Raw genomic sequence first — 12765 nt, 5'->3', positions numbered from 1 at the left:
TGCTACCATTTGTGTGGCACCGGTCTCCGACAACTTCATGTTGGATTTAAGGTCAGATTCTGTACTTCGTATCCAGCTGCAGGATTCCGTTCTTACACTGCTTTTTACATATTATGTACTGTACTCACTTACGAATCATATATATTAGGCTGTGTATAAGAAAAAATACAAATGCGAAAAAGGAATCGACATATATTCACGATACTTACAATATGTTTGATAAAGATGTTTGTTAGCTCGGTTTCCGAGGCAGCCGGAGAGGTCTTGGCTACCTCTACTTCGAACATACCTATGCAGAATAATTAAAGCAAATAAGTTTGTGCTGACGCTCGATCTAAGTTCCATGTTCGAATGAGATCTCGACCGATGCCTGCCGATCTTGAACATTTTCAGGTTTCTCCCCTTCGAAATAAACCTTGCATAACGTACCTAAGGAGAGTCGCATCGCGTCTCCGCGCTAAGAGAATGCGACTAAGTGATGTCAACGAGACAAAGCTAAAGCAGATAACCGCCGAGGTTGATTGATACCGCTGATAGACATGGGGATTTTGCAATAAGCAAAAGGTAAAATACCTATAAACGACCACTAACATTTTGGAAATAAGAAATCATTCGACTTAACTATGACAATTCAGAAGCGCTTCGCCTCCAAGGCGGCAATTATATATACCATCACACCTACAACAATTATTATAACTTGAATCGTCACCATGCAGCATACAATTGATTGGCCTAGTCGCTACCATCCATCGTTCTTGAAACCGATTTTGGGTACCATCTCACCTATCATGGTTAAAACAAGGTCGTCATCCGGTCGCTTTTAGTACCAATGAGGTCACCCAAAATCCAGCCAGGGATTAGCGCCCGCCAATACTACCGTAACTCATATCCATATCAAGTTACATTATTGAGGGGGGCTTTTGAAGAGAGATCCCGATTATATGGCTCCCGCTTAGGTATTTCGGGAGCATACTGGTTTCAATGCCTGATCCACGTGATCACTCGGTAACTGTATTGCATCCTTCGGGAGTTGTTATATTTCCTCGTATTTCTTCTTAAGAATGTGACGTTTAATATGATCAAGGTGTAAGAAATATATTTCCAACCCACCCCTTTAAACATGTACTACCACCCCTTTCAGAGGAACTAGTAGAGCGATACACGACTACTATATTAAAGCTATAAGCTAGCACATTCTAAATTATATAGTCAATAATCTATTTGGAGTAGTTTATAGTACCAACTTTGCGGTATGTGTTACTAGTAAATAGTTCAGGAGAGTTGAGCGATCATTTAAGTCTCAGGGGTTGCAATCATAGTGTCTAGTGTCCCCATTCAACATCAGCATATCGCCGCTGTTCCTTATCCACTACTTTGCGTAGGCTTGAACGTTTCCGTGCCGTATTTCGGGCAGATACATTATCTATCTGCATTTAGCCATTGAAATTGAAAAATGTCGAGTCCCTGCGCAGGATGTAAAACTCACCACTCTCATTTCCATACCAAAAGTATATCAAGAGGACCAACAGCCCAAGGGGAAGCAGAGAAGAAACCTCGCCGACAACTAAGGCATGGTTAGAATGAGGAGGGGATATCATATCAACACTTGATAGCGACGTACCCATCCTCCAAGAAAACCACGAGGCTGGCAATCGTAGTTCACCGTCGTCGTTGTGCGGGAACCCCAAAGTATTCACTGCGAAGAGGCTCGTGAGGAAAGAGAGCGGGGTCTGTTTGCCCAATATACATATTTAGCAATACTATTATATAGGTACCTTAGGTAGTTACGAAAGAAGACTTAAGCTCACAAATATTACTGTTATAATCGTGAAAGGTAGAATCATGAGATTCAAGAACCGTGATTGTTCGGCTTCCTTGAGAGAGGCCTGGGCCTGCATTGCTTGGATGATGGTGCTCAACTAGGTAAATATCATAGTTAGTACACCCACAAAGAGCATTAGTTTAATAGCAAGAAAAGAAAACTGGAATGTAGGGAGAACATGAGTTTTCCGCTTGTACACCTACCCCCTCAAGCGTAGTTGACGCATCGCTTTCCATCCGCCTGACTCGTTGGATGAGCGACTGGAGACCACAATCGCGAATAAAGCTCTCTCGCAAATCCTTCGAAGCAATATTCCCCTGTTTTTGACTTCCAGGGGCACTACTAGGCCAGAATATCGCTGCAAAATCTGCAACTACCCTGGCTTGTGTCTCGAAGACTTGCCGCAGCAGGTGAAGCTCGTCTCGGATGTCCCTAACGCGATAGGTACAGTGAGCAGCTTCTTGTATAAACCCGTTGACGTTATTTGGACTCCAATTGCCACTGCTAAAGTTCTTAAAGAATCCGGCTTCTCGGTCCGTCTGCAAAGTTAGTTAATATACATAGCTCTGTTTGGCTGGGGAATCGGGTTGAAGATTTGTACCTCGGTCGCAATCTCGCCTTCGAAGATATCTAGGATATGGTTACCGAGTCCCGCCCATCTGAATTCGTCAAGGAACGACACCGTCTCGTATAGTATGCGCTTAATGAGGTCATTCGGTGTCGTGAGGATATCCAGGTTGCCCTGGCGTATGGTCTCGAGAAGGGTATCGGCCGTCATTCCATTTGCTCGAGACGGTATCGCCGTGATAATGGTATCTGTAGATTAAGCATAAGAATTAGCCCATACGAACACTTACATCAAGACACATTTCCTCTACTTACTATCATCAAGTTTCCATAGCCACAACTGCCGAGACATTAGCCATTTCGGCGAAGGGTCCTCACGGATACGCTTGGCGTTGGCATTTTTAGCGTTTCTACCGCCATGCCTCCTTGGCCTTATAGGGTCTGCATCCAGTTGTTGTGTGTTTATTACTTTTGACGGATTTAGCTGCTGAGGTTGCTCTTGTTGCCTCCACAACTTCTGCCACAACTTATAGGAGAATCTCAATAATTTCTTTCGAAGCATAGACTGGTCATTGCTGTTTGACTCTCCTAGAGGAAGTGAAGCGTTGCTGTTCCCTTTAATTCGCGCTTGGTTTGGTTGCTCTTGTTGGCCCCGTAACTCCCGCCATAACTTATGAAATAACAATGATAATTTCTTTTGAGTCGTATGCTGGTTAATACTGCTTGGCTCCCCCGGTGAAGAAGTAGCATTATTGTCCTCTTCAGTTGGCGTTTGACTAAGCTGCTGCGATCGGTGCTCTTGATGATATTGAAACTGTTTCCTTTCCGTGTTTCTTCTCTCAGACCACCTGTATATCACTTGTTCCTTCTCCGTATGCAACTTTGTGGCATCACTTTCGGTGTTGTAGTAAATCTGGTCTAGTGTTTGGGAGTGCTGGACACCATGCATGCCCGTGAAAGGGGAGTATACTTCGTTGAGTTTCTTGACTCTTTGGCATTGTGTTTCAAGGCCGTCGAAGCCTGATTGGACTTGATCTTCTGTCTCAATATCTAAAAAGGGAACCTATAGTATTTCATGTAAGCTTCTTGGTGTCGAGGAAGTTTCGCAGAAGTCACACGCGACTTACCACCAAAGATAACATCTTGCCAGGCATGAAAGCATCTGTATTCTTCCATGACTGAACTGCACTGGGCTTAACCTCCTTTTCATCCTGCCCTTTCTCTGTGGTGGCGGTACTGGGTAGGGAAGTATCTGCTATCTCTGAGCTAGTGTTAGTGCTGACTTTTTCATTGAGAAGAGATCTTATTGTCAATTACTTGTCTTTGGGTTGTCTTTCTTCTTCTGAAGTGTCTTATCGTTCCTATCCCGGTTGTTGCTAGCCTAGACGATATGTTAGAATGGGAACTACTATTAAGTTTCTCAATGGATGGATGGCGCCAGCACATCTATGCTGGACAACGCATCAGTGATTTGAATAAACTTTCCTTCGCATGAGGGATTCTAACACGCGAGTATAAACTATCTGTCTCGTGGATGCGGATATTCTCTTCGAAAAATCGCCATGTTCTTCCATCCAGTTGGTTGTTCTCGTTGTATCTGGCGTTGTGTATAATAAAATCCTGACAAGTGTTAGCTAACTAAGGAGGCAGTTGACATACATTACGGGAACATTTTGTTTTACCTTGATCCATGTCATCTATACGAGGTATGTATGTTAGTACAATCTCTACTGACGCTTGTGGAGATATTTTGCTTACATTATTAGATGGGAAGTTGATCCATCTCCAAGAATTCTTCCCCACGTCGTCCTCGACTTGTTTCCTCTTATCTTCGAGTCCATGGTCCCGCGCTTCTACGCTCCTAATTTCGTATTTTCCATTTTCTTGCCCAGTAGCTCTATGTCTATCACCTAAGTCATTCCCATATTCTTCCTCCCAGCACATCCAAGCTTTCGATTTGAATTTTCTCTCGCAGTTAACAAGGAAACCCTCCCCGCCACATACAGGTTCAAGCGTCTCCTCGTCCTTTTCGTCGTTTGGATAAAGGACATGAGAAACTTTCATGTCACTCCGAATCCATGACATAGAGGTGTTTCCGTCTGGCTTAGGGTCTAGTCCAGGCCATTGGTACCGAAAGTAGACAGGGAATTCGGCACAAATGTTTCTCATCTCATCAAGACACTCCGTGGGACCTCGCGGGATATTCCCAACTCTCTCGCGTGTCATGGTTGACTTCTTTAGCTTGGAAAATACATCCAAAGCAAAGGTCATATCATCTTTAGATACGTCAACGCCACTCAAAAATAGATCTTGAGGCGTTGTCCAGTCTAAGTTGCGACAATCCATATCCGCACCCCAATCGATCAATAGTCGGATGAGCCCACCGTTTCCACGTCTACACGCACTATGTAAGGGCGAATCACCTAAAGACTTCGTTCAGTTTCTAGAATAACGCAGTATTGAGTGTTGACTATCTCACCGTACTCATCTTTTGTGTTCACTTCAGCTCCATTTTCTAGAAGGAGTCGAGCAAATTCAATTTCCTCTCTGTCAGGACCATGGATGATAAGCAGATGAAGAGGTGTGTGGAAACTACGATTCTGTGCGTCGATATTTGCTCCATGTTTGAGAAGTTGTAAGACATCTTTGCGAGTTTTGCTCTCTTCTGTAAACTCTTCTTCCTTCCAGCAATACTTCATTACTGCGTGATGTAGTGCTGTTTTTCCATCGGAGTCACGGGTATTGACTAGTTGTGACGGCGCTGTTGAGCGATTATGAAGAATTTCGGAAACTAGATCGGAATGTTCTCCGATGATAGCCATATGAAGAGGTGTAAGGCGTTCACTACCGCTCGGTGTATTTAAGGAAATGCCCGGCTGCTGAACCAGGAATTTGACGTCTTCAAGTAAATTCCGGCAGATGGCGATAGAGAGAAGAGAATACCCAGCCCCTATTTGTACATCGTCCATCATATCCCAAGTTTGAGACTGAATATTTTCGATATCTTCTTCGAAATTCCGGAAAGTGTTCACTAGTTCAGCCTTGTCATCTTCACTTACTTTACTGCCCCATTGCTTTAGAGTTTTTTCAACTTCGCCGTCCTTACCATGCGTGACAGCATGCCAAATATTGTTCTCGGCCAATGTTTTCAGAGATGCTGGCTGCCAGGCGGCGGACCTCCAGCTCAATGTAGGTTTTAAAAAATCCATATTAGGAGAACGGCAGCAGGGAATCCCGTTTCTCGACCTAAAGAGACTGCGAACGACAAACGATTGGGATAAGTTCTGTGCGGGTTGCAGTATTTGTGTGGGCGACAATCTCACGGCTGGCTTAGGCAGACTGGGTGGAAGTAATGAAGAAATCCAGAATTTATTTTCGAAAATAGCCTGCTACTTCAATATTCTCATCCAGGTATATTACCCCTACCCCAGCAAATTCTTGTACAGCCGCATCTCAGCTACGACTCAAAACGTATTCTGTCGACTGGGCATGGAGTGGTGCCAGCAAAGAACCGCAGCGGCAAGCGAGTTGTTGAATAATATTTCCATGGGTGGGCACGGATCTCACTTTCTGTTTAAGGAATAATAAATTACAAGGATATTTTTTGAAATTTTCATGAGTATTTGCTCTTAACCTGAGGCACATGAGGCTCTGCCGCGCTCCTCTAGTTTTTTAGCCCCCTCCCCTTTTCTTTTCGGTCTAATAACCCTTGTATTGCACCAATAGGATTATTAGAATTGCCATGTACTTGGTTAATTCGGCTAGGTTCCAGTCTTGGAAGGACTTGGTAGTAATAGCTGACCAACTTGTGCTTATTTAGGTATTCCAACTCAGTATCGAGTAAGAAAATCCTTTGCATAAAATACCATATATGCTATTAAGAGTGCATGTTTTAATAATGAGTTGAGATCTACTCGTGGTTTACATATGTTAGGTATCTTGCTATTCATTATGCTACGTTTCCCTATCTGAATATCTCCAGGTAAATGTCCGAATAAGAGTCTACATGATTCAGATCTATCTCTAAGCGCATAGCCTAAGCTTTATAATTTCTTCTCATCGATTGACTTCGGCGGGGGGGCTTTCTCTTCGTCGCTTTCGCGTTCCGAGTCCTTCCTTAAATCGCCAAGGTCAGAATTGAGGACAAACTCCTCTTTATCGATATGCTTGAACGTAAACCAGAAGACGACGGTAAGTACAGCACCGGCAATGGTTGGTCCGGCAAACGCCCAGATGAGATAGGGGTCGTTGATAGCCGGTGCGGTGGCAAGGCCGATGGCGGCGGAGATGGCCGTCATGAAAAGATTGAGCGAAGCGACAAGACCCTTCATGTTCTTAGGAGCTCGCGAATAGGCGATACCGTAGGCAGTGACGTTCACGAAGATTTCCGAAACAGCAGTGATTATAACAGGGACCGCGTACCAGGCGTAAGAAACAGTAGAAACTGAAACCTCACCAACAGGGACGATCTCAGCACATGTCGTAGCATTCCAACCGCAGGGTGAAGTCTTATACACGTAGTACTGAAGAACAGAATAGGCGATGGAGCCGGTTGTGCCAAGCGCGAACCCGAAGGTCATTCGAGAAATGGGACCCCATTTGATACCGCGTTTACGTAGAAGCGGGTAGATGACATGGTTCATGAAAGGTACCGCTATATATATTCGTTAGCCTTGATATTAACCCATCTTATTTCCCTAAACTAAAGGGGGAGTAAATGCATACCTAGGACAATAGAGACAGCGTTTAGGTTATCCAAGAGATCGTTAGGGAGACCGTTAGTATCCATTCCAGCAGTGAGGGCATTGGCAGCGGCACCAAGACCACCGTCGTTGATTTGCCAGATAGGAGAAAAGAGGAATATGCCACAAGCTTGGAAGGTCCTTCGAACATCGTTAACGAATTGGTCGTCGTATGTGTATACTTTCGTGCTGCCTGCGGCTTTGCGCACACTTGGCTTGCCGGCTTCCCAAAATCCTGTACGGCCAATACGCTTCAAACCACCATGAGCAAAGATATCGCCGAGGACCTTAAACACATTTCCCAAGTCTGAACCTCCCGGAGGTTGTTTTATAAGACGCGGGTTCAAAAACCATAGTAGTGGTGGAAGCATCAGGTACAAAATCGTGGGAATCAAGTATGCCGACCAGTATCCAACAAGCTTAGCCAAGTAAGTCGTCGCAATGCCGAAACAAGAGCCGAGATTGATGAGCAGGTAAAACCACAACATCACGCTGTTGACAGATTCCTCGGGGTCCACAATAACCTTCTCGCCGTTCTTTTCGGTGATGACATGGGCGATTTTATGAGGACTTTGGTCAATCACGGTAGGAGAAATATTGGGCTTAAACTGAGCAGCACCAATTGAGAGCATGTCTAATAGGAGTCAGTATACCGTTTAGCAATTTAGAAGTGATCTTATGTTGTCTTTCTTCGCTGTTTCTGGGAAGCATAGGACGCGGGCAACAACGATAAGAATCAGGGGTATCAATACATACTGCACAGAGGTTAGCATTTAAGTATTCATACGGCAATAAATAGGATGGTAGGGGATAGCTTGATAAAAACATCATTATACATACCATAAAGATAGAGCAAAGGGGCCGATAGCGTTGCCTGAGAGAAGCACAGGTGGAAGTGCCGAAATGATCATGATAATATGAGCCACACCACATATCGCAACACCCCAGCAAATCATCTTGAAGCGGCCGTACTTAGTGTCGGCGAGCCAACCGAAGTAAATCGGTAGCGCGTATGCTAAGAATTTAAATGCTTCAGTCATAGCTGTAGCTACTACCGGACCTCTACCAAGAGCTCCGGCAGTATATTCGGACCCGGGAGCTGTAGCACCACTGCCGTTGCCATCAGGAGGTAAGGGGGCTCTGATGAAGTTTTTATAGACCTGATTGCATCCATAATAAGAAGCCCGCTCGGCGAATTCGACCGCGCAGAGATAATAACAAGTTGCCGGCATCTTGCCAGCAACACGCCTTAAAGTAGATTTCTCCTCCTCGGTTGGGATGACGAGACCTTGAAGTACCACATGGCCATCTTCAGTAATAGCCTTTTCTGAGGTATTGGTGTCAAGCTGGGTCTTCTCATCGAGCGCTTTCTCGTCGACAGACGCCCGCACCGCGCTGACGGGTGCGACGACGGTGGGAAGGGTAGTACCAGAATCTTATAACAAGAGCGTTAGCATATTAACTTATTGACTTACTGATTTATGAAGATATCGGCAAGTTCTCTTCAATAGAATAAGTTTATAACAGGAACGAATAACTTACCCATTGTAGAAAGCTGCTTTCTAGTTGAGCAGACACTTCAAAGCAAGAAAGCGAAGATACTGCTCGGGGTTTACACCCAAGATAAGGAAATTGGGAGGGGACTGGAAGAGACAGGATGATCGACAGGAGGGCACATATGTGACACTGCATAACGGAATATATCCAGCTATATAGTAACATGGCTACGCAGGTTGCAAGCCATCGGGACAAGCCAGCCACTCGTAACACCAAGACCCAAGACTTGCCCAGATCATGATACCTAGCTTATCAGCGACAAGATAGTCTTCTTTTTACCATCCCAGCTTCCTAGATGAGGTTATCCGCGAACCCCCAAGCAGTGGAGATACGACTTAGGCTCTACCTAATCGTACAATATTCAGACCAGTCCACACCAACGGTAGTCCCGCCAAGCGCCTTGGTAGCTGGGTAAATACAAAAACAGGTAGCTCCTCCGCTGGACCCCAGGCGCCACCAAGTCTGGGCTAACCACTCACGAAGCCATATATCTAGTTGTACATGACCTCTTCCATATCAAATATCATTATCCTAGATAATCCTCGCAAAATCTATACTAACACACATGATAGATCTCGTCTAACGAGTTTAGGATTCGCAATGAAGTCCAATTAGCTGGGAAAATCAGTTATCCAGTAGGATTGTCTCGGTTAGCATTGTACTCGGCCGGTTTAGGCAGGTGGTTGACGATAACGCGAACCAGCCCATGGCGCCCATGGCGCAATCTACAAATCACGCCCACGATATTGTGGATGCGACGTAGCATTGTAGCAACGCAGAGATAACGATAGCAAGGGAGTATTCTAGAAGCAAGCCTTCCCCAGCTTTTGTTACGCAAAGATCCACGGGCTTGGGACAAAAAAACGTGCTGGTTTTCTTGTTTTCTATCTCATCCTTCGGGCACCAAGCCGAGCTAGCTCACCTCATAATACCGCTATGTTCGTATAGGTATCTCAAATGTTCTAACCACTCATCTCACTCATGATCAAACATTTTCATCGTCCCGAGCTGCCAAGCCACCGGGCTCTTTATCTCAGCGCCACCCGGTGGTGGGAGGGAGGATTAGGTCGTACAAAGAACATTTCTTTTGCAGCGCCCAGAATGCTTATGAAGCTTGCCCTTTACTTGGCGGCCGTATCTCGACAAGTCTACAAGCTTGGTATAACACGGCTAGATACGGTGATCATAATCTAGGACATTCTCACTGGGAAGGCTAACGATGAAGGTGGCCTAGTGCTGCTTTGTTGGTTGCAACACGGATTGCTTGATAGTGTGACTTAACTTGAACGGGACCATACCCAGGCGGTATCTACAAACTCAAAAAGCTTGACCCTTCTAGATCCGGGCCTAATATTAGGGAATACGCCAAATCTCTTGGGGTTCCGCCGCTATAAAAAAAAAAAAAGAAGAAGAAACTGCTATCACATGAGGCCGACATTATATATCAAAAGCACGGGATATGTTTATCGAGGCGGCGAGATCTAAAGACCAGAGAATTTTATTGTATGCCTATTGAGGCTCATGATTAGTGTAGGTATGTCTATCTAAGGGGCCCATATATCAGGGTTATTGCTCGTAAAAAAAAATCATAAAAAGACTTCAACCATACTTAAAAGGCATTCCCCTAGCGAGCCCACAATGAAGGCATCATTCATTTGCTATATGTCGTAAGTGAGCGCACCTCCCTCGCTATCTTAGGCTCGCGATCTATATACCAAGAATCTTTAATACTACCCAAGCAAATTTTATTTTATATATATTCTCTATTCATTTTGAAGGAGTAAGTAAACTATTTAGAATAAAGCAGGGTCAGCTGATAATAAGTGCCCAGAGTTATTTGTATGCACCCTAAAGCTTACTAGTGGGTTTCTTAAGGTCCACGATTCCTTCGAACATCTGCTATGGCAAATTATTATGCCATGGGGCTTAATCCTTTATTCGGGACTCATCTCATTCCGTATTGTGCTCCGGCAGCCTCCAATTTTCGTTATATCCTCTGAAGGAGTTGTCATACCATAACCCTCTGTCGTCAGATCAAGCCAAGAAAGAATCTTATGGACTCCGTTAGCCCAAGGGAAATCCTTACAGCTCACCACTGAAGCGCGAAGCCGGTTTATTGGATGATACTCGAGATTGATATTCGGAATGCAATTGAAATCAAAATTAGGATATCTAACTTTAGATCCTTTTATTATATAATCAAATACGCCATAGTGAAACCTCCATCCTATACATTTAGTGGATGGGTAGATACTGGATAACGAATTGTACAAGAAGTACATATGTTAAGAGACGACAAGGCCAAACTTGGGGTACACTTGTATACTGTAAGATAAGCCCTCTACTCTTACTCTGTGTAACCATAATCCATGATTATCAAAGACAAGTTAGTCAGTTTAATCAAGATACTTTACGTTGATTTGATACTTTAGGAGGTAGGGAGGTAGGGAGGTAGGCAGTTTGGCTGTTTTTAGTTCAAATACTACTATTCACCTGGGTAGATCTTGCAATATGAGGAAAAAAACACATGTCAGTTCTTCACTAACACTTAGGTGTGCCGTATGACAGCTCCAGTTGTCCGTGCATAGAAGGACATAGCGTCTGTCCAACGTGAGCAAGCGCCAGGCAGATTGCCATCCCTAGAAGTGATTGGTCTAGGGCGCTTCTAGTGCAAACGTCAAAGTCTAGCATCCCTTGATAGTGTGCCACGTTTCTCGTTGGATGGATCACGTTGGTGTTGTTGTATTACATGCTCATAGATGTATGTCGGTAGCTTCCCACATGATGCAGAACCAGTATGCGGGAGCCCAGAAGCTAAGTCTAGCATGATAAATGTCCGTGAGAAGTTGTGAGGTAAGGCTCAGGAACGTTGAATTCTATCTAAAATAAACACGAAACCGAGCACAGACTCGTGGATGCCAAATGAAGAAGATGTCTCAGTATTAGCACTTTTAGTGTTTAGGGGGCTCGAGCTCCGACTGTTATAGAAGTAAACTCTAGTCTCGGTGGCATCGCAATTTGAAATATCTAGACCTGTAACCTCATATATGGAAAGTCTCTAAGGGAGACCTTTATAGAGAAATGTATGTATCCTATATATTTCGCTCTGCATTTAACCCATCTAGCGACCAATGAAACAAGTTCTTTAACATGTGAAAGCTGGGATAGTCGTGTGCAGGGCATGAAGGTCAAAGTAGGATAGGCATTTACCTACCTTAGATTAGGTACCTTCGACTCTTAGAGTAAATTTGTTCTCTAATTAAAAGGGGGATTTGCTATTATATTTTAGACATAACCTCGTCAACTAAGTTCAGATAGCCAATATGACCATTATAATATACCTAATACACAAAACTCGCAAAGAACCACTGAATGATGCGGTATATGAGCTATACATTCATATTGACTTTGTCCACCCACTGTATGAGTGAAGAGGGAGGTCCTTCTTATATATACATCTCGTATTAAAATACCATGTATTGTACCTGAAAGTAGTCCCTTGGACACTCATTTCAACAGATCTGCTAAATATGATGCAATTAATATTACTATCATAGTTCTTATTGATATTAAAGCCTTAACTACACATTTTTAAGCCGTTAATATTATGTTAATATTTACAAATAGCGAAACTGGCAAAGCCACTACAATATGCATAATCATAAGTACTAGGGTTTAAAATAACATAGCAAGATATAGGAAGCTATGTCATTCCTAATTGATTATATTTCGAGGTAAGAGTTAAAATGCTATATATAACGAAGGATATCGTAAATATCGTCAGGACTCTGGATGAAACACCCAGAACAAAAAGCAATTTTAATACCTATGTATAGACATAGAACCTCTTGGGTAGTTTAGATGATGATGATGATAACATTTACGTCTATTATCTGCTATGTGCTACCTACCTACCTAGGTAGATACAGCGCGCATCTATGGCGCTCTTAGACGTCTAAAGTACTCCTTTGGAGGAACAGAGCTAGAATATCGCCTGATATAGAAAAAGTTTAGGTAGTTTAGATTTTTTTTGCAGAGTAACGAAGTTGTTTCTATGCCGTTTGGTTCCACCTCGTG

At 43.8% G+C, this 12765-nt stretch overlaps 3 protein-coding genes across 3 annotated transcripts; all 3 read right to left on the bottom strand.

Annotated features, from left to right (window-relative positions):
- Positions 1-1433: 1433 nt before the first annotated feature.
- Positions 1434-2741, bottom strand: GL218_03549 (uncharacterized protein; the record flags this gene model as incomplete). The annotated part of the gene is made up of 6 exons (XM_033580114.1): positions 1434-1564; positions 1622-1730; positions 1809-1919; positions 2026-2361; positions 2424-2638; positions 2705-2741. 6 exons carry the CDS (start codon positions 2739-2741, stop codon positions 1434-1436), a joined length of 939 nt encoding a protein of 312 aa, XP_033437304.1.
- A 2071-nt stretch (positions 2742-4812) lies between these two features.
- Positions 4813-5598, bottom strand: GL218_03548 (uncharacterized protein; the record flags this gene model as incomplete). Its single annotated transcript, XM_033580113.1, has 1 exon — positions 4813-5598. The coding sequence occupies one exon, from the start codon at positions 5596-5598 to the stop codon at positions 4813-4815; it is 786 nt and encodes a 261-aa protein (XP_033437303.1).
- An 834-nt stretch (positions 5599-6432) lies between these two features.
- On the bottom strand, positions 6433-8677 carry GL218_03547 (Peptide transporter PTR2; the record flags this gene model as incomplete). The annotated part of the gene is made up of 5 exons (XM_033580112.1): positions 6433-7043; positions 7115-7765; positions 8060-8146; positions 8198-8566; positions 8674-8677. The coding sequence occupies 5 exons, from the start codon at positions 8675-8677 to the stop codon at positions 6433-6435; spliced, it is 1722 nt and encodes a 573-aa protein (XP_033437296.1).
- Between the last annotated feature and the right edge of the window lie 4088 nt (positions 8678-12765).

The sequence above is a fragment of the Daldinia childiae genome, assembly GCF_008694065.1.
Source record: "Daldinia childiae strain JS-1345 chromosome Unknown Scaffold3, whole genome shotgun sequence".
Lineage (NCBI taxonomy): Eukaryota > Fungi > Ascomycota > Sordariomycetes > Xylariales > Hypoxylaceae > Daldinia > Daldinia childiae.
Note: the sequence above shows the minus strand (reverse complement) of the source record. Positions and strands in the feature narration are given on the sequence as shown.